The sequence below is a fragment of the Bison bison genome, unplaced genomic scaffold (assembly GCF_000754665.1).
Source record: "Bison bison bison isolate TAMUID 2011002044 unplaced genomic scaffold, Bison_UMD1.0 scf7180017864451, whole genome shotgun sequence".
NCBI classification, from domain to species: Eukaryota; Metazoa; Chordata; class Mammalia; order Artiodactyla; family Bovidae; genus Bison; species Bison bison.
In genome coordinates this window covers 8,056,012-8,083,665 of record NW_011495013.1, presented here as the reverse complement: position 1 = coordinate 8,083,665, position 27,654 = coordinate 8,056,012, and the positions used below count along the sequence as shown (strand labels likewise).

General features: G+C 39.6%; 1 protein-coding gene across 2 annotated transcripts in view; it reads right to left on the bottom strand.

Annotated features, from left to right (window-relative positions):
* Positions 1–21,950, bottom strand: part of SLAIN2 (SLAIN motif family, member 2) — a 71,651-nt gene extending 49,701 nt beyond the window's left edge. The window contains exon 1 of one of the 2 annotated variants that reach the window (XM_010858897.1): positions 21,366–21,950. In XM_010858897.1, coding sequence (XP_010857199.1) covers positions 21,366–21,754 — 389 coding nt within the window. In that variant the 5' untranslated portion in view covers positions 21,755–21,950. The remainder of the gene's footprint in view (positions 1–21,365) is intronic. The other variant, XM_010858895.1, reaches the window with a different exon arrangement.
* Positions 21,951–27,654: the final 5,704 nt, after the last annotated feature.

Here is a 27,654-nt window from a genome sequence, read left to right as displayed (position 1 = left end):
AAGGGAACCTTCTTAAGTATCTTTCATAAGACTATATTAGGTGCCCCTCTATGTACTATACAGTGAAGAAAGGTGTTTTAACAAAGCATCTTTGAATCTACTTAGACATGGCTCACCAAAAAGAAAATTCCACCTCTAACCTTCTCTGAATTAAAAGAAACTTACTTTATTCATTTTTGTCCTGTCTGAAGTTTCTGAGTTGGTATTTATAAGTTGAAGAGAGACCTGTAAAAAACTGTTAGCAGCAATAAAAACATTAAACATGGATAAACCTCAGAAATACTAAACTAAGTTAAAGAAGTCAGCCACAAAAGACCACATACCAGATGATACCATTCATATGGAATGTCTAGAATAGGCAAATCTATGAGATGGAAAGTAGATTAGAGGTTGCCTAGGGATAGGAGAGAGGCTGGGGAAAGAGAAATGGGTAGTGACTGCTAATGGGGATAAGAATTCTTTTGGGAATACTGAAAATATTCTAAACCAAGATTATGGCCATGGTTGTACTATTCTGTAAACATGCTGGAAATAACTCAATACTACAAACAGGTGCTGCTGCCGCTGCTAAGTCACTTCAGTCGTGTCTGACTCTGTGCGACCCCAGAGACGGCAGCCCACCAGGCTTCCCCATCCCTGGGATTCTCCAAGCAAGAACACTGGAGTGGGTTGCCATTTCCTTCTCCAATGCATGAAAGTGAAAAGTGAAAGTGAAGTCGCTTAGTCGTGTCCGACTCCTAGCGACCCCATGGACTGCAGCCTACCAGGCTCCTCTGTCCATGGAATTTGCCAGGCAAGAGTACTGGAGTGGGGTGCCATTCCAAATTTTATCTTAGTAAAGGTATTAAAAAATCTGTTAGAAATAATTGGCCTTTCAAGATATTGCATTTTCCCTTAGAGTAATCAATACAAAGGAATTAAACACCATTAAACGTAATTTATGTATATTGCTAAAAGAACTAATAAAGATGTAAGAATATGAATACTAACAATATGAATATTAAGAAACTAATCATTACAAACATATTTTGACCCATACATCACACATGCCTGTATAATATGACTTGTGATTATTAAAAAAAAACTAAGAATATAACTATTTTGGAAAAGTAAGAATTTTAGTAATATATTTAGAAATATATATTGTGGACAGTATACAAAAAATATCTTCATGACCCAGATAACCATGATGCTGTGATCACTCACCTAGAGCCAGACACCCTGGAATGCAAAGTCAAGTGGCTTGGAAGCATCACTATGAACAAAAAGAGTGGAGGTGATGGAATTACAGCTGAGCTATTTCAAATCCTAAAAGATGATGCTATGAAAGTGCTGCACTCAATATGCCAACAAATCTGGAAAACTCAGCAGTGGCCACAGGACTGGAAAAGGTCAGTTTTCATTCCAATCCCAAAGAAAGGCAATACCAAAGAATGCTCAAACTACCACACAGTTATACTCATCTCACACGCTAGCAAAGTAATGCTCAAAATTCTCTAAGCCAGGTTTCAGCAGTACGTGAACCATGAACTTCCAGATGTTTCAGATGGATTTAGAAAAGACAGAGGAACCAGAGATCAAATTACTAACATCCACTGGATCATCAAAAAAAAGCAAGAGTTCCAGAAAAACAGCTACTTCTGCTTTACTGACTATGCCAAAGCCTTTGACTGTGTGGATCACAACAAACTGTGGAAAATTCTTCAAGATATGGGAATACCAGACCTCCTTATCTGCCTCCTGAGAAACCTGTATGCAGGTCAAGAAGCAACAGCTAGAACTGGACATGGAACAACAGACTGGTTCCAAATAGGAAAAGGAGTATGTCAAGGCTGTATATTGTTACTCTGCTTATTTAACTTATATGCATCATGAGAAATGCTGGGCAGGATAAAGCACAAGCTGGAATCAAGACTGCCAGGAGAAATATCAATAACCTCAGATATGCAGATGATACCACCCTTATGGCAGAAAGTAAAGAGAAACCTCTTGATGAAAGTGAAAGAGGAGAGTGAAAAAACTGGCTTAAAACTTAAAAAGTTGGCTTAAATTTAAAACTTAAGTTTTTTTCAAAAACTTAAAAAAAAATATTTTTCAACATTCAGAAAACTAAGATCATGGCATTCGGTCCCATCACTTCATAGCAAATAGATGGGGAAACAATGGAAACAGTGAGAGACTACTTACTTTGGGGGGCTCCAAAATCACTGCAGACAGTAACTGCAGCCATGAAATTAAAAGTCATTGGAAGGACTGATGCTGAAGCTCCAACACTTTGGCCACCTGATGCTAAGAGCCGACTCACTGGAAAGACCCTGATGCTGGGAAACAGTGAAGGCAGGAGGAGAAGGGGACGACAGAGAATGAAATGGTTGGATGGCCTCGCTGAATCATTGGACATGAGTTTGAGCAAACTCTGGGAGATGGTGAAGGACAGGGAAGCCTGTTGTGCTGCTACAGTCCATGGAGTCTCAAACAGTCAAACATGACTTAATGACTGAACAACAACAAAGAAGTGATAATAATCTCCCCCCTACCAATTCTGTCCTCTGAAGTTATTAATATTTATAATTTGCAGTAGGTTTCTCCTGACTTTTCTATACATACACATAGCAGACACATAATTAAAAGATGAGAGGGGAGACTGGAGATACTTTGCTGAATTTAAGATAACCACAATAATCACTTTTCATGTTGCAGTCAGCTGAAAGTAGGCTAACAAAGTTAAGATTTAACTTAAAGTAAAAATAAAAGCTATATTAAAATTATTATTGAAAAACTTCTGCAGATTGGTATGAAAACTTTTACAAGCTAAGGAAAATCAGATTTGAATACCTCAAAATCATCCTCTCTATTTACTGAGTAAGGCATACTCCAAGCAAAAGATTGGAGCCTCTGTCTTCACAAAGCTCAATATATATTCCCTGCAATAGTAATGACATTTCCAGACTGTTAAGTATTTGATCCTGAATAAAGTGTTAGTTGCGCAGTCGTGTCCAACTCTTTTCGACCCCATGGACTGTAGCCCGCCAGGCTACTTTGTCCATGGAATTTCCCAGGCAAGACATACTGGAGCAGGCTACCATTTCCTATTCCAGGAGGCCATCCTGACCCAGGGATCGAACCTGCATCTTTTGTGTCTCCTGCATTGGCAGGTATATTCTTTACCACTGTGCCATGTGGGAAGCCCAAGATTTTTTGTCCTACCGCATCTAAATATAATTTAATAAACTATTAGGATTGTGTTGCTTAGTGATGTCTGACTCTTTTGCAACCACATGGACTGTAGCCCGCTAGGCTCCTCTGTCCAAGGGATTTCCCAGGCAAGAATACTGAAGTGGGTTGCCATTTCCTTCTTCAGGGGATCTTCCCAACCCAGGGACTGAATTCACATATCCTGCAATGGCAGGTGAATTCTTTACCACCAAGCCACCCCGAAAGCACAGCTCTTATGAGACAGGTACTATTATAATCCCTGTTTTATAAATGAGGTCACTGAAGCATAGTGAGATAAACGACTTGCCCAAGGTGACATAGCTGTTAAGTGGCAAAATCACGATTGCTTGAGAACAATTGCTCTTAACTATCATATTTTTCCAACTAATACCATTACTTTAAAAAATGCAAAAGATACTTGTTAAGACGTCAATATAATAATCATCCTAATGGCCTTCTGCTGTTCCCTGCTTTCTTCTAAGCCCTATGAACCACAAAATATAAAGCTGTAATTGATCCTACTATTACAAGGAAAAAAATCACAATGCAACTGAAGAAATTATCTTTAGTTTATTTGTAATTATGCAATTGAAGAAAAGTATCTTCAGTTTACATGCAATGTAAGTCTTTTTAAATTTTAGTAAATAACAGTGGTAATTATTTGCAAGGCAAATTCATTAATAAAGTCTTAGAACAGTTTACAAGCCCCCAAATGACATCAGCTGCAGGGTAGAATACAGATATAAATTGCTAGTATGTCAGCAAAACACAACATGCTGAACCAAAAAATGGCAGAGCAAGTAGAAGAGACTGAAGAAAAGTTTTAAAGTAGTAAATCTCAAACTTCTGGACAGTGACATGCTATGCTTCCATTTTCATTTCATGAGTCTCTTGATTCTCATTTTGGTATGGTGTGGGTTTTTTAATTTTAAGAAAATAAAAACAATTTTGATATTCCTTGGGATGCCACAAAACTGAGGCTAGAAATTACTTCTTTAAAAAGGCAAACATCTAGTGTTGAGGCATAATCATGTACTGCTGGAAAACAATAGTAACAGTGAGATCAACTGGGAGTGTAGCAATCAGAAAATGAGTTGTTTCTTTTTGAGAAAAAACATCAGGAAGACTGAAGTCTCAAACTATATGAGATGCTGCAAATTATAGCAAAAGCATGTATCACATCTATATATTTCATGAAATGTGTGTGTGGTTCATATTGATTCTCTTGAGAGTATTTTGCTTGTCAACAGCTAATTTTATCTGTGAAATGCCTTAAACAAGACTTCAGCTGTTTAAGAAACCATGGTTCTTACAGCTAAGAAGTTAACTTTTAGCAAACGATATGTTCTTCAAGTCCTAAATAATAATAATGTATGTGTGTGTGTGTCAGTTGCTCAGTCATGTCCAACTCTTTGCAACGCCACGGACTGTAGCCCACCAGGCTCCTCTGTCCATGGGATTCTCCAGGCAAGAATACTGGAGTGGGTTGCCATTCCCTTCTCCAGGGGATCTTCCCAACCCAGGGATTGAACCTATGTCTCCTGCATTGCAGGCAGCTTCTTTACCATCTAAGCCACCAGGGAAGCCCAATAATAATGTATACTGACTTTTAATGGTTTGTCAACTAAGCTTAGGTTTTTAAAATTAATATATATTTTTCTTAGTGTTGGAAAGGTTTCTGCAAAAATATCTGAGAAAAGATGTGAAAGCAGCAAGTAAGAATTTACTAAACACTGGTAACAAAGATTTATCAACACAATAAACACCAAACTGTCTTCTCAGAGAATCTCCTATTTGCAGTATTCCTACAGGTTCTAAAATTAGATTTTTGAATTATTGTAAAATTAGAATATTTTGTCCACTTTGTGAAAACACGAATCAAATAGGAATAGAAGAAATCAAAATACATATATTAAGATAAACATATATTCAAATATAAGAATTTAACCACAACAATACGCTAGCCTAAAACATTAGGTAATTACAGTGCTAATATCTTTATGTTACATGACAGAGCAGTAAGAGTAAGTAATACATTATACTCTGCTTTTAGAACTAAAGTTAGTATTAAGGCCAGTCCAGACATTCTCTTTTCTTTTTCTTTTGAAAAGATAGATACAGAAAGATAGGAATGAGTATGTGAGGGTTCCTTATCATTAAAGTGTACTGTATACCGAGATGGTTAGAATGCATAAAATACATTTTAGGGGGTTTGGGGGAAAGTATTTAACAATGTCCTGGAGAGAAAACCCAATCTAGTCCTCTACTGTTCAAGCCTGCAGTTGTATATATACATAAAAGTTATATATATTTAACTCTCTGTCATATACAACTCCAAGCATCTCAGGGCCAGAAATATTCGTGTCATCTATTATGGCCCACTCTTATTCCCAAAGATAACTGCCTGGCACACAGTAGTTTTTCCTAATGTTCAGAATATTACTATTTTATGACTTAGAAATGTGTATGAAGCAAAGTTACTAAATCAGATACTTCTTCCTGCAATACAGCACTAAATATTTCTGATTAAGTAGACAATGTAAGTATGCTTTAGTGTAATACTTGGGGTGATTTTGCCACCAGGAAACATCTGGCAACATATGACATTTCTGCCTGGCCAGGGGTGTTGCTAGACATCATAGAATACACAGGACAGCCCTCACAACAAAGAAGTATGTGGCCCAAAGTATCAATTCTCTCATATAAGACAGTAAGATCAAAATGCTATTTTTAAGCAATGTAAATTAACTTTCTTATAAGCTATGTAGATATAAAATATCTACACTGCTTAAAAATATCATTTTGATATTACTTTTATAGGGCTTCCCTGGTGGTTCAGACAGTAAAGAATCTGCCTGCAATGCAGGAGACCTGAATTTGATCCCTGGGTTGGGAAGATCCTCGGGAGGGGGGCATGGCAACCCACTTCAGTATTCATGCTTGGAGAATCCCCATGGACAGAGGAGTCTGGCAGGCCACAGTCCATGGGGTTGGAAAGAGTCGAACACGACTGAGCAACTAAGCACACAAACATTTTATAAGAGGAATGAAACAAATCTGATCTTGAATCATTTAGCTTGGTATGACTGTTTTTTTTTGCAATCAATTGTAAGTGGTTGGGATGAAATGGAAAGACCATCATCACGGCTCAGTACTTTGATTTGGATTCCAGTTTTGCTATGTGTTTCTGGACCCAAGAGGTGGGTAAAGATCAGACTTGGTTTTCTAGCACACAAAGATACCTACATCTCCTGTTCCCACCCACATACCACTGCCACATTATTCTTTTCAAAATACCATTTTGTTAAGGATATTCCAACACTCAAAAACCTCCTCCTAGATTTCAGAGATCATCCACAGTATGGTCTCCAATCCAATGATTCAACTTTCTTCAGTTCAGTTCAGTCTCTCAGTCGTGTCTGACTCTTTGTGATCCCATGGACTGCAGCATGCCAGGCTTCCCTGTCCATCACCAACTCCTGGAGCCTACTCAAACTCATGTCCATCGTGTCAGTGATGCCATCCAACTATCTCATCCTCATCCCCTTCTCCTCCTGCCCTCAATCTTTCCCAGCATCAGGGTCTTTTCCAATGAGTCGGTTCTTCGTATCAGGTGGCCAAAGTATTGGAGTTTCAGCTTCAGCATCAGTCCTTCCAATGAATATTCAGGACTGATGTCCTTCAGGATTGACTGGTTGGATCTCCTTGCAGTCCAAGGGACTCTCAAGAGTCTTCTCCAACATCACAGTTCAAAAGCATCAATTCTTCGGCACTCAACTTTCTTTATAGTCCAACTCTCACATCCATACATGACTACTGGAAAAACCATACCTTTGACTAGACAGAGCTTTGTTGGTAAAGTAATGTCTCTGCTTTTTAATATGTTGTCTAGGTTGGTCACAGCTTTTCTTCCAAGAAGCAAGCGTCTTTTAATTTCATAGCTGCAGTCACCATCTGCAGTGATTTTTGGAGCCCCCAAAAATAGTCTCTCTCTGTTTCCATTGTTTCCCCATCTATCCGCCATGAAGTGACAGGACTGGATGCCATGATCTTAGTTTTCTGAATGTTGAGTTTTAAGCCAACTTTCTTACTTGTTCCCTAACAAACTTCACAGGCTTTGCTTCATCCTACTCAGATGAGGCACTCATTCTTTTCCCTGTACTTTTTGATTCAGAAAGAAATACCCATTGATCTATCTGTACCCATTGTTGGAAGCTGGTAAAGAATCTGCCTGCAATGCGGGAGACTTGGCATCGATCCCTGGGTTGGGAAGATCCCACTCCAGTATTCTGGCATGGAGAATTCCCTGGACTATATATAGTTCATGGGGTCACAAAGAGTTGGACAGAACTGAGTGATTTTCACTTTTCACTTCCTCACATTCAAGTCCATATAAATTTTTCTTTTAAGAACTCTCACTGCTGGTTTTACAGAGAATCAAATTCTGTTCTCATAATGTTTCCAAGTTAAACTCCAAGCACTTGAAGGCTTAGTGTAAAGCCACAGTCAGTCATTTAAACAAACGTTTATATGGTAGCTACCACTGGCCAGGCATGGTGCTAAACAGGAATCCAAAGATAAATTAAGACAAAACTGAATGATTGTACCCAACACAGTACTTGTTAGCTCTCTCAGTCATAGGCAGTACTACCATCGAAACCTACAGCACCTACTCATCAAGTTCCAAACCTCCAGATTCAGGTTTCTAGGATTCATCTTTTTTGGGAGGATTTTGTTTTTTCAATCCTCTCCAGATCAGCCCGAGTGAAAAATAACCAATGGTAAACAAGAGTTTCACTATGACAAGTCAATGAAAAACCCATTATCTTCCTCCTAGGGGGGAAATTAGCAGGTTCACTCAAAAGATAGTCACATCCTAAAACTATTAATTTACTCCTTCTATATCTACTAGTTATTAATAAAGACATACAATATAATCTCTATAATTATAAAATACAGCACTAATTAGGCACGAAATGCATATACTTAAAACCTCCTCACTAACTTGATAGCATCTATTAAATTCCATTCCTCATGTTTCCATTCCTCATGTTTATCAGACTCACAGGTTATTTGTGGACTTAGCCTGGCTCACTCCTTGCTGCTTCTTCATACTTTTCAAACAAAACAACCCTTAACAGCCACACACGGTTGGGTGCTTTCTGACTCTCTCACAGACAGATGAGCAGAAGTTCCTGAATGGAGTAGTGGAGGGTTGTGCGTGGGAGGAATCTCCTTCTAGTAAATTGTTAGAAGTGGGATATGGTTTGATTCATCCTCATGAATTCTAAACCTCCAAATTTTAACTAAACACTATTTCTCTATTTCTAAGTATTTCCATAAACTTCACGGTACTGCATTATCTTGCTTATCTATTATTTTTCAGATTTCAAGAAGATATAATCACTTTTTATTTTCCTCCCTATAGTTCTTTAATATTGTCAAGAAATTGCAATTTTACTCCAGAATTTGAACCTTTTCCAAGATTAAAGCAAACTGTATATTTTGCATTTTGTGTCTTCCTCTTAAATAATCTAGTTTGTTCCTAAAGGTGTCCACATCCTCCATTAGGTTCCCAAATGAAAGATCACAGAGGATGTGATTTTTGAGTAAACAGAACATGCAAAATAAGAACTTGTATTACTGAAAGACTTAAAACCTAAATGTTTTTACAAGTTCACTTTTATTACTAAACTATTATAACAGGAGTCAACATGCAGAGTGCCTTGGCTAGCACAAGTCATTATTATAATGAATTTGTTATTTTATTGTTTAATTGCTAAATGGTACTTGACTCTTTTGTGACCCCCATGGACGTAGCACACAAGGCTCCTCTATCCATGGGATTTTCCAGGCAAGAATACTGGAGTGGGTCGCCATTTTCTTCTCTAGGGGATCTTCCCAACCCAGGGATCGAATCCACGTCTCCTGCATTGGCAGGACTATTTACCACTGAGCCATCTGGGAAGACCATTATGAAGAGGAGTACATTATTATTAATATAACTCAATGCATTTACATTAATACATTATTTAATGCTATTTACTATCCAAAGTATTTTTTTAATCATGTCAAAATTAAAAGAATTTACTGATATATAGATATGCTCCCAACAGAAGGCAAGAAGGCAGGGATCTGGGAGAAAAGGAGTCTTTTGGGGCTATCTGGGCATCAGCACCAGCCAGGTACTTCAGGAAGTCTGGCACAGGAATCTGCATGCAAAGTAGTCCCAAAAATGAGACTGAGGAGAACAAGCAACATCAGTGACCCAGAAGGCTCACAATGTGAACTCCAAGCTTTAGAATTCTTTATCTGGTATCCTTGGAAAATTAAGCTGTTTGGATCCCTCCCCCCAACAAAAACAGACTACTGACCACAGTAGTATCTTTTTGATCCACCTCCTAATGAAAATAAAAATAAACGAATGGGAGCTAATTAAACTTAAAAGCTTTTGCACAGCAAAGAAGATCATAAACAAAAAGACAACCCACAGAAAAGGAGAAAATATCTGCAAATGAAGTAACCAAGAAGGGATTAACCTCTAAAGATACAAACAACTTATGTACCTCAATAAAACAAACAAACAAACAAACAAAAACCAAACAACTCAATCAAAAAAATGAGTTGGGGGCGGCGGGAAGAGCAGAAGATTAAACAGACACTTCTCCAAAGAAGACATACAGATGGTCAAAAAGCACACAAAAAGATGCTCAATATCACTAATTATTAGAGGTATGTGAATCAAAACTACTATGAGGTATCACCTCACACCAGTCAGAATGGTCATCATCAAAAGATCTACCAACAATAAATGCTGGGGAGGGTGTGGAGAAAAGGGAACCTTCCTACACTGTGGGTGGGAATGTAAATTGGTACAACATTATGGAAAACAGTATGGAGGTTCCTTAAAAAAACTGCATACAGAACTGCCACATGATTCAGCAATCCCACTATGGGTATACTATGGGCATATATTCAGAGAAACCATAATTTGAAAAGACACACGCACCCCAATGTTCACCGCAGCACAATTCACAACAGCCGAGACATGGAAGTGACCTAAATATCCATCACTTTGTATTATGATCCCTACTCTATGTGACCACAGACTAATGAAACTGACTTCAATTAGTAGGATTTATCACTAGGATTTTTTAATTATAAAAGCAACTTGTGTTCGTAACAGAAAACTGAGAAATCATAAAATATACAAAGAAGTATAAAACAAAGTATATCTTTTATCCTACCAAAGAGATAATTTTGAAACTGATTTTTGATATAAGACACTGTATCTTGACAGTATTTTAATTAATTCATGGGAGAGTACAGTTTCAATATTGCCATTATGCAGACTACATGTGCAATTCCTTACTGTTAACTGGTATTGGGGTCATGCAAGTCATGCAAAAAATTTGGTCTCATTATTTCCAGCTTCACCTAGTTTCAATTTATCATTGACAATCAGATTGATTCAATTTAATATAGCTGAACTCACAAGATTCTGAAAGCCTGTTTTGGATACACAAAGATGAATATGATACTGTTCCCTCTGCTTAAAATACTCACAATCTAGACAAGACAGACCAAAGAGGAGGTTGTGATGTTACACGTGCTCTAAAAAGAAACATAAACAGTAGTAGGTAACATTGAAGAGGAAGTAAACCAAGTGGGAAATTTAGAATTTCAGAGAGAAAAAGAAGATACTCTATACAGAACAAACATTAAAAGGTAATACGCCTGAATGTTCATGAAATTTCCTAACAGCAAGTAAATCTAGGAAAAAGGTGAACTGGACTTACACTGCTGAGAGCTTCAAATATCTTCCTAACCCATTTTTATTCACTAGGCATAATAATGACTTTAGACAGTTTTCAAAACTCAAACCTACCCTCAACAGGAAAAGAATTTGCCATTACTAAGGATATTCAAAGAAATGTGCCACAGATTTATAAAAACTCCATGATGCTTAAAGATCTCTCCCACATTTAAGCTTAGCACTTTGTCTTGAAGGTATCTTATGTTCCCAAAAGACTACAATATTTTAATCACGGAAACAGAATTTAAAAGAACACTTAGAAGTAATCAAATTCAACTTTTACCTCTTTCTAACATCCCTTGCCACAGGACAATTAACTCTTACTGCTAAAAGTTACTCACAACACTTTTTAAAGGCAGTTCATACTGTCTAGGAACAGCTCTACTAGAACATTTTCCTTCTATTAATTAAATATTTGCTTACCTCTAATATATACCTTGGCCACCCAGTGTAAAGAGTCAACTCATTGAAAAAGACCCTGATGCTGGGAAAGACTGAAGGCAGGAGGAAAAGGGGATGACAGGGGATGAGAGAGTTGGATGGCATCACTGACTCAACAGACATGAGTTTGAGCAAACTCTGGAAGATGGTGAAGGACAGGGAAGCCTGGCGTGCCACAATCCATGGGTTCGCAGAGAGTCGGACACGACTGAGCAACAACAGTGTATACCTACTGTCCTAGTGATGATCTCCAGAGTTATACAGAATAAACCTTAAAAAATCAATCTATCTACAGGTTAAACAAATCAAGATAAAATGTTATTTACCAGGCACGGTTTTAAGGCTTGGTAAAAATTTCAATGAACTATATTAGCTGTGTGACATCAAGTTTAATTTCCTTACTTGTAAGATGACAAGATAACATGACACCTTCTTATCAATACGATCAAGATAAACTTTGAAGACACAACAATAAATGAAATAAACCAGACACTAAAAGATAAATTCTACATGATTCCACTTCCATGTGGTACCTAGAGTAGTCAAACTCATAGACAGACTGTAGAATGGTGGTGGTGGTGAGGGGCTGGAGGCAGGGTGAATAGGGGAATGGGGAGTTACTGTTTATACAGAATTTCAATTTGTAAAGATAAAGTTCTAGAGAAGGATAGTGGAGATGACCTCACAACAACATAAATGTTTAATATGCCACTGAACTATACACTTAGAAGTGACTAAAATGGTGAAGTTTTTGTTTTGTATATTTTACCCTAATTGAAAAAAAAAAATGGGGATAATAAATACAATTACAATTCAAAACAGATTAAATGATTTAACATGCATAAAATGCCTTGGTATAAAGAACATGCTCAAACAATAATGACTATAATGTATTTTACCAATCACGTGGCCTTTCTTGGTCAAATTCAATTTTTTAAGAAAGCAAGAAAACGCATTACTATGTCCCGAACTGTTCTAACATTGGGCTGCTCACACATACAGGCTCTAAGAATTTGTTCATTGAAGAAAAAAGAAAATATAAAGTCATGTTAGAATCACTGGGAAACCAGAGTTAAGAAGGGAATAAAATGGTCATCTGATGTATAACTTCTGATTCAATTAAAACACACACAAACCATGTTACTTTAAAATAACATCTCCTTGGTACAGAAGAATCCAGAAGATAAAACTTTAAGATTTTAATCAGTGAGCCACTGCCAAATCATAAGTGGTGGCAAGTATACAAATTAAATTGCTTTATAAACCTGGGCTCATCATATTAAATTACAAATTCTACCGACAGTTTCCTACAAAAAGCATACATAAAACAAAATCGTCAGGTAATAAAGTCCATTCTCAAAAGTGAAGGGCTATGAGAAAAAAAATAAAGTAAAAACTACATACCTATCGATCGCTGAGCTGGGGAAAGTTTATCAATAAAATTTATTGACGAGCAGTCTGAGTGAAAGTGCCTTCATAAACTTAAAACTGATTTAAAGTAAAGCAAATTTAACAGGATATGAGGAACAATTTAGATTTCCAATCTCAAAAACTTTTAAGGGGACCTCGCTGGTGGCACAGTGGATGAGAATCCACTTGCCAATGCACAGGACACGGGTTCAATCCCTGGTCCAGGAAGATTCCACCTGCAAAGGAACAACTAAGAAATGAAAGCAGAGAGACACTAAAACTAAATTTAATTAAAAATGTTAACTAATTATAAAACTAATGATGATATTACAGGAGCTGACTATAGGCCAATAGGCCAAAGAAAAATATGAATGATGTTATTTACCTAATACAAATTCCATACAAAGAAAAGATGTAATAGTGATGGTCTAAAAACATTCAGAGCACATTTGATGATATTAAAGACAGGAAACTGGTATTGTAGTTAGGTTTAAAAAGAGTCCATATCTTCTACTATAATATTTAGTAATTAAATGATACGACGCCTTTGCTTTTCAATATGCCAAGGAGATCCAACCAGTCCATTCTAAAGGAGATCAGCCCTGGGTGTTCTTTGGAAGGAATGATGCTAAAGCTGAAACTCCAGGACTTTGGCCACCTCATGCGAACAGTTGACTCATTGGAAAAGACTCTGATGCTGGGAGGGATCAGGGGCAGGAGAAGGGGACGACAGAGGATGAGATGGCTGGATGCCATCACTGACTTGATGGATGTGAGAGTCTGAGTGAACTCTGGGAGTTGGTGATGGGCAGGGAGGCCTGGCATGCTGCAGTTCATGAGGTCACAAAGAGTGGGACACGACTGAGCGACTGAACTGAACTGAACTGAAAGGTTTGTTTCATTGTTCATTCTACTTTTGTACATGTTTAAATTTTTCAAGTTCACTGCAAAGACAGGCCAGAGTTGAATTAAAATAAAATGGTGATGATGATGACAAAGCTAACACTTATATTTTTAGTTTGTACCAAGAACTTGTAAATGCTTTACAGATATTTAATTCTATATGGCTGGTATAATAATTAACTCTACAAACAATGAACAGTCTCAAGCACAGAGAGTAAGTGGTTGACAAGGTCATGCAGTTGACAAGGGTGGGACTACAGTCTGACTCCTGGGGCTCTAAAGGCCACTTCGGCACAAGAATAATGAGTACCAAATGAGGTCATCAGATAAATAAAAAATGTACCTAGGGCTCAGGTTGTTAAAAGATAAATGATCAAACGAATTAGGTGGAATATAGAGCTAAAGGTGAATAACAGTACAAATCTATTAAGAATAACAAGAATTAGGTAAAGGCTTCCCAGGGGCACAGTGGTAAAGAATCAGCCTGCCAAGCAGGAAACACAAGAGCTGTGGGTTCGATCCCTGGGTCAGGAAGATCCCCTGGAGGAGGAAATGGAAAACCACTCCAGTATTCTTGCCTAGAAAATTTCATGGACAGAGGAGCCTGGCAGACTACAGTCCATGGGGACGCAAAGAGTTGGACATGACTAAGCATGCACACACACAACGGTTGAAAATGTTTAAATATAGTCAGAGTATCTGTGTTCCAATCCTAGTTTGTCCATATATTTGAGTGACTATAAGCAAGTTATTTAATCTAAGCTTTAATTGCCTCACCTTTAAAATGGGGATTAATAATAGAATGACCATACTGGGTTATTAAAAAGATGAATTACTGCATATAAAGTGCTTAGTATAGTATCCATCATGTGTTAATGCAATAAATAATTGTTAGCAATTATTAAAAATAAAAGAACAATGAAAATCACACTGATGGATGTCTTCTTTCACTGCTTGTACCCAACATGATACTGGGTGTTCTAGTTTCAGGGCATTTAGGCAGGAAGATGAAATAAAAGGCATCCAGCCTGGGAAAAAAGAAGTAAAATTATCTATCAGCAGATGACATAATTTTATATATAAAATATCCTATGGATTCACACCAAAAAACTATCACAGCTAATAAACAAGCTCAGTAAGACTGCAAGAGACAATGACATCAATACACAGAAATCAACTGTATTTCTATACAGCAGTAATGAAGAGTTCAAAAATGAAATTAAGAAAAACAATTCCATTTACAGTGACATCAAAAAATAAAATGACTAAAATAAAATTAACAAAAGGAATATAACTCTTCTACACTGAAAATTTTTAAAGTTGAAAAAAATTAAAAATCAATATTGTTAAGACCTCAATAGTTAAAATCCCAAATTTACCTACAGATTTAACATAATCCCTATCAAAATTCCAGGGTTTTTTTTTTCTGAGATTTACAAGTTGATCCTAAAAATCATATGGAAATACAACAGTCTCTGAAGAGCCAAAACAATCTTGAAATAAACAAAACAGAGGACTCACACTTTCCAATTTCAAATCTATAGTAATTATGGCTGTGTAGTACTGGAATAAAGATAGTCAAAGATAGATTAACAGAATAGAATGGAGAGTCCAGAAATAAGCCCATACATTTATAAGCAACTGAATTTTGACAAAGATGTGGTGACAATTTAATGGGAACAGAAAAGTCTTCTCAACAAATGGTACAGAGACAACTGGATGTCCACATGCAAAATGAATTGTCGGACCCCTAGCTCACACCATATAAAAACCATATAAAAACAGAATGAAGGCTCCCCTAGTGGTCCAGCGGTTAAGAATTCACCTTGCAATGTAGAGGACATTGGTTCAATCCCTGGTCCACAAAGATCCCACATACTGTTGGGCAACTAAGTTGAATAGCAACTACTGAGCCTAAGGGTTGCAACTACCGAAGCCTACACACCATAGAGCTCGTGGTCTGCAACAAGAGAGATCACCTCAATGAGCAGCCCACACACCACAACTCAAGAAAGCCCACATGCAGCAATGAAGACCCAGCACAGCCAAAAATAATTTAAAAATTTAAAAACTCAGAATGAATCGGAGTAAGTATTGGTAAGAATGTGGAAAAACTGGAACCTTTGTGTAATGCTGGTTGGAATGCAGAATGGCTTAGCTGCTGTAGAAAACAATACAGTGGCTCCTCAAAAAATTAAACTTAGATTTACCATTTGATCAAAAAATTCCACTTCTGGTTATGAATCCACAAGAAGTGAAAGCAAGGACTTGCACAGATTATTTGTAGGCCCACATTCATAGCAGCATTTTTCACAACAGCCAAGAAATGGAAGCAATGCAAGCATCCACCAAAAGATGAATGGATAAAGAAGGTGTGTTATATACATAGAATGGACTATTATTCAGCCTTAAAAACAGAAGGAAGCCCTATCATATGCTACAACATGGATAAACCTTAAGAAAATTATGCTAAGTGAAATAAGCTTGTCACAAAGGGACAAATTCTTCGTGATTCCACTTATAGGCATCTACTGTAGCTAAACTCACAGAAATAAAGTACATAGAACAGTACCTGCCAGGGGTTGGGAGTACGGGTAAGGAGTTGCTGCTCTGTGAGTGTAAAGTTTTAGTCATGCAGGATGGGAGGTTCTGGGGATCTGCTGCACAGAAGCAATGTGTATGCAGCTGACAGTACTGAACTACAAACTTGGAATTGTTGGGAGGCTACATTGAGGGAAACTGAAGTCCAAATTGAGTCAAGGTGATAGTAAGCTGAAAGGCAGCTTGAAACAAGGTTAGCTCTACTCTTCTAAATAATGGAAAATAACTGAAATTGTATCACCAAATTACTGCTGTTGATCCAAAATATTATGGAAGGGTCAAAAGCCTGAATAAGAGGAAATACTAGAATTTCTAAAGCGAAAAGGAAGCAATGTCTAGAAATTCCAGACAGATTGATTCCTTGCAAAATTCAAAATTATGTTAAACAAAATGTAAAGTTAGAAAAGGTAAAAGCCAGAAGATTCATCATGAACAAGTGAAACCAAATAACTGCAATTTCTATTCTGATAAGTTTACTTAACTGTAGGTAAGAACTCTGTAGGCACCATATAGCTTAATTACAGCAAGACATTTGGCAAAATCTTTCATAATATCCATACAGGCAAAACGGCATATAGGCTTGATAAGAAGAAGTAGTACTAACAGTTATTGAATAACCACAATGTATGTTGACTAATGATGTTAATCTGGAGGAAGTCTAGTCGAGCTGCATCTTCAGAGCTCTTTATTCTATAATTTTAATATTTTCATCAACAACCTGAATGAAGACCCATTAAGTATTCCTATGAAATATCAGTGAGTGAGTGAGTGAAGTCGCTCAGTCCTGTCCGACTCTTTGAGACCCCATGGACTGTAGCATACTAGGCTCCTCTGTCCATGGGATTTTCCAGGCAAGGGTACTGGAGTGGGTTGCCATTTCCTTCTCCAGGGAATCCTCCCCATCCAGGGATGGAACCCGGATCTCCCACATTGCAGGCAGACACTTTACCGTCTGAGCCACCAGGGAAGCCATGAAAATGACCCAAAAAAATTGCAAGAAATAGGTAATATTAAATGCCTAAATCGATCGCTTCTCGGCCTTTTGGCTAAGATCAAGTGTAGTATCTGTTCTTATCAGTTTAATATCTGATACGTCCTCTATCCGAGGACTTAAAAAAAAAAAAAAAGCCTAAATCAAGACTAACAAAATACAAAAACTTAATACCTAAGCTAAAAAAAATCATTACAGAAAGCCAGAGTTAGGAAGACTTGGTTTAACAACCTATGTATAAAAATACAGAGTGTAACTGAAACTACTGGCTCATATTAGGCATAAGTAACAGAAGTCAAAACTGTTAATGAAATACTTGGTTCAAAATAACAGCATTTAGCTCATGTAAAATATATCCACCACACGCTGGTCAAATATCATCTAAAATTCCAAGTTCAGTTCTGGATAACACATTTAATGACAAGGAACAACTACAATTTATTAAAAATGACCATGGCTGAAAGATCAGAGAATTACATTAAGTTATGAATGATTAAAGGGCTTCCTAGGTGGCTCAGTAGTAAAGAATCCACCTGCTAGGCAGGAGAAGCAGCTTTGCTCTCTGGGTCAGAAAGATCCCCTGCAGAAGGAAATGGCAACCCACTCCAGTATTTTTGCCTAGAGAATCCCATGGACAGAGAAGACTGGTGGGCTATAGTCCATGGGATTGCAAGAGTCGGACACGACTTAGGAGCTAAATAACAAGAAGGAAACAAACTGAGGTTGTTTTACTCTGGAGATTAGAGTGCTCAGTGTGTGGTAGGGAGGAGTCAGTAGGGTTATGATGGTAGTATTCAAATACTGTAAGGGGCTATTCAGGTGGAAAAGGAATTATACTTGGAGAAAGCAAAATAAAGTGGGAACAATATAAGCTATGATGTCATAAAGACCTGGATTCAAATCCTGACTCCATCATTTACTGTCTGCTATTTGATGCTTAGAGAGTGATTAAGTTGCCTTACCTGGAAAATGATACCTACCTCATAAATGGATAAAAACTTAAATGCAATTAAGTGTAAAATTGTTCATACATTGCCTGGCATCGAGTGACACACTGGGATACACAATAATGTACGTTTCCTTCTCTAGATTTTTCTGAGTTGTTCTATAAGAGCATTTTTCAAACTAATAATTACCATTAACGGGTCACCAAATCAGCTTAGTGAATTGTAACCAGCATTTTTACCCTAAAGAAACAGAAAATCTTAGCACTTTAATATACATACTAAGTATAGTTTTGTGAAACTGTTTCAATTATTCACATACATGTGTGTACTAAACTATGGTATAAAATGTACTTATCATGAAGATGAGTCTAAAAAAAAATAAGTGAAAGTCACTGCTAAAAGTACAGTGTGTGTGTGTGTGTGTGTGTGTGTGTGTGACTCAGTCATGCCCAACTCTTTGCAACTCCATGGACTGCAGCCCACCAGGCTCCTCTGTCCATGGGATTCTCCAGTCAAGAATACCTGAGTGGTTTGCCAGTTCTGTCTCCACTAAGTACAATACTGGTTACTAAGTGTGTTCTACAGAAACTAATTCCTTGGGAGCTCAAATGAGTTTAGGAGACAAACCACACCACTTAGAGATCTACTATATTCAACACATACTAGCATATCAAAAAAGTTCAGCATAAAATAAAACTTTTTTGTTGTTGTTGAACCTTTTCCCCAGATATATCTGATCTCAGACCAACAATTATTTTTTCATACAATATCTACTAACACCTTCAGGAGTGGCATTTTGTGGTATACATTTGGGAAAAAAACATTTCCCTAAATGAAAAAGAAAGAAATGTGTATGTTACAGAAAGTAGATTTTTAGTTTGCTAAGAAAAACTGATTTAAAAATCTTCCTCTTACTGCTACTAACACCCACCACCCTTTGTAACTTAATACTTCATACACATACTCCAAAAACATTTTAAACATGATTTTCAAACTTTTAATTCACACAAGTCTTTTCAGAAAAAGAGTAGGACATCTATAATATAAAGACATGTAACCAGGAACCAACTGGCCAAAAGAAACTTCTGGCATACTATTTTAAAAGACTTGCTTCACTTAACCAAAGCAGCAAAAGACTTAATCAGCCTCTCCAAGTGGAGTTAATGTGTTCTAAGAATATATAATCTAAAATGGGGGATGAGTGCAGCTAATCCTCGTTATTATTAAGAGCATCATTATCATCATCAGTTGGAAGAGGCATGTGATGGTATTTAGATGATTCTCACTTCTTTTAAAGTGTATACATACCTAGGATTCCTTTGTGAGGACATGACTTCACACTAATATGAAAACTGTCACTACCACAGTCAGTTCTAATTATATTTGGTATCACTTGGCAGTAAAATAAAGGCTTGACATCATATATTCAAGAGTATCTCTGTATTTCAAACCTTTCTAATCGAGAGTTACAAATATCTCTGACTCTGCTCTAGCAATTGTCACAGCATAAAATGCCCCTCAGTCCTCAGGCTCCACCTCTCCTCAAAGTTTTCCCAACTACCTTAGACTATTATTTTCTTCCCAATTTCTCAGCACTCTCCGTACTTTCGGTCCCTATCAATCTTTTAAGCAATTCACTATGTATTTCCCAACCTATTTCTTATTTTGTTGTTCAGTCGCCAAGTCGGGTCTGACTCTTCGCAACCCTATCCCAACAAGACTGTAACTGCCTTAATGAACAGGGATCAAATTTAAGAATCTCCCACAAGATCCTGGAAGCACTCACTAAATATCTCTTGATATTAACAACTTGGCTTAACAGTAATAGCAGCTAGTGTCTCAAAGAGCTTATATACCAGACCCTTGCTAAAAGGATACACGGATTATCTCACATGATCTTCACAACGCTATAGAATAAAGAACTATTATTTTCTTCATCAAATAAGAGGAAGAAAGTGAGGCTCAGAGTAACTTGCCCAAGGTCGTACAGCTGTGAGTAGCAGAGCCAGGGCCTGAATCCAGTCAAAGCTCTCAACTATATCAGGACATTCAGTAAAGTTGCAGCCCTGCAAAACCAGAGTCTATGAAGGATTTCAATTTCACTAAGTTAGAAGTTTCAATTTCAACAAAGAACAGAGAGATACTTTAGCTAAAAGATGAAAACTTAAAAAAAAAAAGACAAATTAAGAATTTCCCATAGATATTTTTATGCAATTGCCATAAAACACGAAGCAAACTGCCTCTCATGTCCTCTCTATATATGGAAGTGATATTATGCCGTGGGTCACAATTTTATCAAGTAGCTTGTGACAATGCAGTTCGGTTCACATTTTTAAACAGGGCTCTTTTTCTCTGCCTCTAGCATGACATGGAAATAAAAGATGGAAAACTGTCACTTCACAGCTCAGGAAAACGCCAAACTTAATTTTTGTTTAAAAAATGAGAGTCAGGGCTCTTGTTCCACCGTTGACTCTTACACAAAGCGGCACCATCCTCTGCCCTCTTCACACAAAGCAAGCTTCACCCCACTACCCAAGGGGGAGTGCTGATTCACACGGTCTCCCCATCGCCGCCAGAAATGTACCCAACTCCCACTGGTCCAAAACGCTGACCACTGCGCGGACTTCGATTACCCTGGTCTGCTCCCCGCACCGGTGACACCTCATCAAGCAGAACCCCTCCCCGACACCCAAAATACCCAGGCCAGCATCCTAAAGCCAGGATTTCACACAAAGCAAGATCCCTTCCTACAGAGCAGTTTCCCACCTCCGACTCCTCCCACGGCGAGCAGCCCTTCCTAGGCTGTGCCAGTCCCCAGATCCCAACGAGGCCCAACGACCAGAGGGTCCCCCAACCCAGAGGAGAACTAGCTACAAACCCTGTTCCTCTCGCAAGCCTCGAACCCCCAACTCTCGCTGACCTTACCGCTGCCAAAGCAAGAAAACCACGAGTCAGAGAGCGGACCCCGCTACACAAAGCGAGGTGTCTTACCGGGGGACCCCCGTCCCCGCCCAGCCCCGGCCCGGAGCCCCGCGCTCACCAGCTCTCCTCCTCCTCCTCCCAGCCTGACAGGCGCTCCAGTTCCTCGGGCCGCAGCGGCTCCACCTCGTCCAGCAAGCCGCCCTCGCCCGCCGCCAGCAAGGAGGTGGCGTCCCGCAGCTCCTCGCTACTCGTCCGCCTCGGGCCCGACCCGGCCCCGCTGCCCGATTTGGCGCTGAGGCCCAAAGGGAAGCCCCGAGGAGACGCCGTGCCGGAGGAGGGAGTGGACGCTCCGGCCCGAACCGGGCTGCCGGGGCCGAAGGAGCCGGCGCCCCGCACGGCCCCGGAGCGGCTCCTCAGCTGCTCGTTCTGCTTCTCCAGCATCTTCACCAGCTCCTGCAGCTTCCGCACCTCCTGGTCCGCGTTCACGTCGGAGTTAACGTCCTCCATCCCGGCCCCGCTGCCTCTGCCGCCCGCCACCCGTTCGGACTCACAGCGACAGGCAAAGAGCCGGAGGAAAGAGGCGCCGCCGCCGCCGCTCACTCTAGCCGAGGCGCCGGCATATAGCAGGGCCAGGCCCCACCGCCTGTGTCCCTCCTGCTCCGGTTCCCAAGCGTCGCTGGACCCAGCCGAGCCGCCTCATCTGCGCCGGCTCCAGGATTGGGGGAGGCGGCGCCAATATCCGGCCTCGGCAGCCATCTTCCCTCCGTCCCTCCGCCCCCCTCAGCCCGGCCCAGTGGGTGACCTCAGAGCGTCGTGGGTGGACCGGCCGCCGACCGGCGCTAGGAACCCAGCTCAGATCTCGCGGAGGGGCGTGGCCATGGGCGAGGCTGGTGGGGCGGGGCCGCGTGGGGGCGGGTCTTAAGCCGGAAGGGGTGTGGTCGGAGCGTTGGCGGAGGCGGGTCACTGCTCTGCTGGATGAGACGAGCGATTCCGGGCGCAGGCGGGGCACGAGAGGAGTGTGGACCAGGCGGCGGGTGGGACTAAGATTGCAAGTCGACACTCTTAGCCCCACCAATTGGCGTTGGTTGAACACTCGCCTGTGTGTCCGGCGTCCAATCCTGTTCTCCTAAGCGGGTTCTCTCGTGGGCGCTGAGCCTGGCCCCATGGAAAGAGTTTACTTCGTGTGTTCAGCAAATATTTAGTCGATGCCTTCTTGAAATAGGGGATCGTCGGGTCTGGCAGGAGCCGCAGACCATCTGTGACCCGTTTCTTCTTCTGAAAATGAGAAAGCCAAATCTCAAATGGTTAAGAGATGTCTAGAAAAGAATAACCATAAATTGTTGAGTACTTACTACGGAGAGACACTATGCATTAGATAAAGGCATTATCTAGAACAATTTTCCCGACTTCATTGCTGTTTTCAGCATACTCATGGAAGCAGGGATAGAAAACTGCTCCTTTCTCAACTTTGTCTGTTAGTCGATCCATAATTTCTTCTTTGTATTGTTTTCTTCTGAAAAACTTTTCCATATTGTGTCTTGCCTTTAAAAGGTTGTGTATTGAAAGTACTTAATAAACATGTTGACAAATACTGATAAACGCTGAGAGAAATATGACTAAAAATTTGTCTTCAGTGGCACCCGTTTGTAATTTGTCCCAAGTGGCGCAGTGGTAAAGAATCTGCTTGCCTCGGAGAAGGCAATGGCACCCCACTCCAGTACTTTTGCCTGGAAAATGCCGTGGACGGAGGAGCCTGGTGGGCTGCAGTCCATGAGGTCGCTAGAGTCGGACACGACTGAGCGACTTCACTTTCACTTATCACTTTCATGCATTGGAGAAGGAAATGGCAACCCACTCCAGTGTTCTTGCCTGGAGAATCCCAGGGACGGGGAAGCCTGGTGGGCTGCCGTCTCTGGGGTCGCACAGAGTCGGACACGACTGAAGCGACTTAGCAGCAGCAGCAGCAGCCAATGCAGGAGACACAAGCGGCCTGGGTTCGATCCCTGGAGATCCCCTGGAGAAGGAAATGACAACCCACTCCGGTATTCTTGCTCGGGAATCCCGTGGACAGAGGAGCCTGGTGGGCTACAGTCTATGGGGTCGCAAAGAGTCGGAAATGAATTGAGACACACACACATACTCTGTTTTGATCACATTCAGTGCCCTTGAGACCTCAGTTGTGAATTACTGGTTTGTGTTTGCAGCTTTCCTCTAATTGCGTCCTCCACCCTTTGCTAATAATGACCCAGTCCTGCTACACCTGGGTGTGGACTCATGCCCTGTCATACTTGCTTCCACCCTTTAGTCCTCCTGCGCTGCATTTTCCTTATGCTGAATATTCTACCTGCCAAGTCTGATTCTTTTCTTAAAACTTCTGCTCACCCACTTAGGAAACTTTTTCCTGACAATTCCAAGAAGATCTAGTTGTTCTGTTTACTGTAGCATTGCTGTTGTTCAGTTGCTAAGTCATGTCTGACTCTCTGTGACCCCGTGGACTGCAGCATGGCAGGCCTCACTGTCTTCAGCATCTCCTAAAGCTTGCTCAAACTCGTGTAAATTGATCAGCATTACCTGATCAATAATTTTCAACAGGTATTTGCACTTTTGAAAAATCTGCTTCTTTTTCTAAGTCACTTTCAACTCTTTTTGTCTTTGTACCTGATGAAAAGGGACCATTCATTTTAGTTTTCCAGGTCTAGTAAAGTGCCTGACACAGTGGACATTCAATATTTGGCTTGTTGAAAGTTATGTGGGATGTAAATTCTGACAGGTCAAGGACCAGATAGATGTTTATTCATAGCAAAAAAAAAAAAAGCATTGAGTATTTTCAACGTTTGCTAACTATAAACAAGTAGAATATTTTCCTAGCTATGCACACCTAGTCAAAGAACGTCTTTGCATCACAGTAACTGTGAAGCAGTATATATTACCTGTATAATGCACATCTAAATATCATTGCTATCCCTGGCACATCTGAATTAGTCACCAGAAGGTTAAACATCATGGTTGCTTTACATAGGGCAGTTTCACTTGCAATGGTTTGCAAAATAAATCTCAACCAGCCAGGTTCTGTAACAAGAGCATTCCAAATATATTCCTTGCAAAGAATAGTTCATATAACACTATGAAGTTCATGGGGCAAGGAGAAGTTGGTGTAATGTGAAGGAATGAATGGGTCATCAGAAGACTGGATGGCAGATTCTAGCTATACCATAAATATGGTACATGTGTGCTAAGTTGCTTCAAACATTCTAACTCTTTGCATCCCTCTGGACCATAGCCCACCAGGCTCCTCTGTCCCTGGGGTTCTCCAGGCAAGAATACTGGAGTGGGTTGCCATTTTCTTCTCCAGGGAATCTTCCTGATTCAGGGATCAAACCCACATCTGTCATTGGCAGATGGGCTCTTTACCAATAGCACCACCTACTTGACAATCTCTGGCCTTATATTCAAAATATGTTTGAATACTTCCTCTCACCACCACTAGTACAACTCTAGTTCAAGCTGCCATCTTTTCTTGTGGTTCTCTCTTAATGGGTTGTTTCACATTGTTGCTTACAGTCTGTGATGCACATAGTAACCAGATGATCCTTTGTTTAAGTCAGACCAGGTCACTTCTTTGCTGGGGATCCTCTACTTGATTCTTAATATACTTAGAAATCTCAGGTCCTTTCCTTGTCCTGTAAGATTGGATACTTGGCAACTTCTTCAGGTATCTCATTGAGTACCCTATTCTTCCCTTCTATCACTCTAGTCCGGCCACACTGGCCTTTCTGATGTTTTCAAACATGCCATGCAGATCTCTACTTTAGGGACTTTGCACTTGCTATTCCCTCTATCCAGGGTCAATTCTTCTTCCACACTGTCACATTACTAATCTCCCTTCATTCAGGTCTCAGCTCAAATATAACCACCTAAGTTCACTATCTTCATTATTATGACCCTCACAAAATAGCATCCTTACCGTTCCCTATCCACTTAACCTTTTAATTTTTCCTCTGATACATCATCTATTTCTTCCTCTAGTTTATTGCCTGTTTCTCCCCAGCAGAATGTGAACTGTGTGAAAACACGATTCACTGATGCCTGGTGCCAAGAACAGTGCCTACTATATGGTAGATGTTAATAAATGTTGAATGAATGGATAGACTTAGGTCAAGTGGATTTCAGATAAATGTATTTGTTATGTCTCAGATCGTTAAGCTGGAGAGTCCTAATAACACTGAATGGTTGATTTTCTTAATTATATTTCCTCTTCCAAAAGAGCAGCATGTCGTACACATGTGTCATCTTCAACACGTCCTGAATGCCAACAGCCCTTACAAATTGCTGAGGAGAGAAAATCTTAGGTTTTCACTGAGAAATATGAGGATAAGAATATTACATTCCATCCTAAAACTATCTTTCTCTTTCAGGTTAACTGCAATACTGTCTTCTCTGGTGATTCTGAATTGTCAGAGCATATTTTCAAAGTCACTCTAAAAGTGACCTCATGTATGTATGAAGCGTAAAGCTGGGAGGTGTCTGTAGTATGCATCACAGTTAGCCCAACTAGCTCTTCAGGTGTTGTCTTTTATGATAAGCTTGCTTTGTTCCTGAATGAAGGAGTTGCTTCTTTTCTAAGCAGGTGTGGCCCCTTCCATAACTTGTTTCTACTTGCATGTTAGTTCTTGGCGAAACTCCTAACAAAGTGGAAAATATTACAAACCACCAAAAGTATTTAAGGAAAAACTATTACTCAATGGTTTAAAGATATTCAGCAGTCCTAAAATCCTAAACCAATATGTGTATGTGTATGTATGAGCATATGCCCAAAAGGAGTTTAGAAATCACTGGGCACTTACAGAAATATTTGCATTTGTTTTAAAAATGCTCAGATTCTTTGAAGAAACCTTGTCTATTTAGCACATCCATTTTGTCATCACAGGCACATACTGGGCTAGTCATTTCCTAGATGTTCTCTCGCACCTAATCCTCACCAGCATTTTCCCCCGAGATCTACCTCCTTCTGGTCTATCTTGGGGCCTTTTCTTTACTGTCTTGGCACATACTACTTTAAGAAGGAATCTCAGGAACTTTAAAGGGCTATGCATATAAGAGATTCTGAATTGAAATCTTGGGAACAAAAAGAAGAGGAGCCCAGGATTTGGACCTAAAATTTTTCCAGTCAACATTGATTAGGCCTTACAGTTATGGGATGCCTCAAAAGTGGCCATGATGTCAGGCATCACTTCCTTAAGAAGGTCCTCTGGTCAAGAGTGGCCCCCTATCTCACTGTTGGGGGCATGTATTATATTGATGTAAAAATGGGAAGGCCCATGATCAGGGCAGAGGTGAACAGGCTCTTATAGTCTTAGGAGGCTATTGTCTGAGCCCCAAATGAAACAACACCTAATATCCCACCCTTTTTGTGGCAGCAAAAAGGAAGATAAGATTTTAAATAAAATTTATTATTTCTTCCTTTTTTAAAGTAGTATATCAGCAGAACAGTGAAGCTGGAAAAGAAGACTGTGAATCACTTCTGAATATCAATGATGTTCTAGGGAACCTACCATTCAAGGATAGGAGAAACCTTATTAAGAATCATCCAAATCTCCAAGTTGATACAAGTCCCAGTTATCTGTCTAGGATTTATATTCTGAGGACTGACTGAGAGATGCTAGAGAGATAGTAGACTATGAATAAAGGGCTGGATTAGGCTTAAATAAATTAAGCTGTCTAGACATTTATACAGTTACTCTTCTAAGAAGGTGAAAGAATTCTATTCTTAAGTCTTTGGAATACTCATGGAATATTACACAGACTGACAGACATAATCAACTATTCAATTTACTGAAGCACATCTAGAAATTTCCTTTCTTATTCATCATCACCCTTATATAAACAAAGTTATATGTACCCTGGAAGTGTAATTCTGTAAATATCTAGGTCTTTCTGAATTAGCCCAATAATAGTGACTAACAAGGGGCTTTCCTGGCAGACCAGTGGTTAAGACTCCATGCTTCCATTCCTGGGGTTGTTAGTTCAGTCTCTGGTCAGAGAAGTTCCATATGCCACAAGATGTGGCCCAAAAAACTCCCCGAAAACAGAACAACAAAAAATAGTAGCTAACAATTATCGACCACTTCTATGATACATAATAATTCATTTAAAACTCACAATTGTCCTTTGAGGCAGCAGCTATTAGTATCATCATCTCTGTTTTGCAAATGAGGAAACCAAGACAAAAGTGTTAAATAACTTCCCGGAAGTAGGAGAGCTGGTTTTGAACCCAGGTGGTCTGACTTTAGAATCTGCACTCATAATCTCCCATAGTTCATGACCAAGATGAGTTCTCCATTATTTTCCTTCCAAGAATTTTGACACCTCAGTCAGCTACCATCGGGAGTGGGGACTGGGAACAAGGG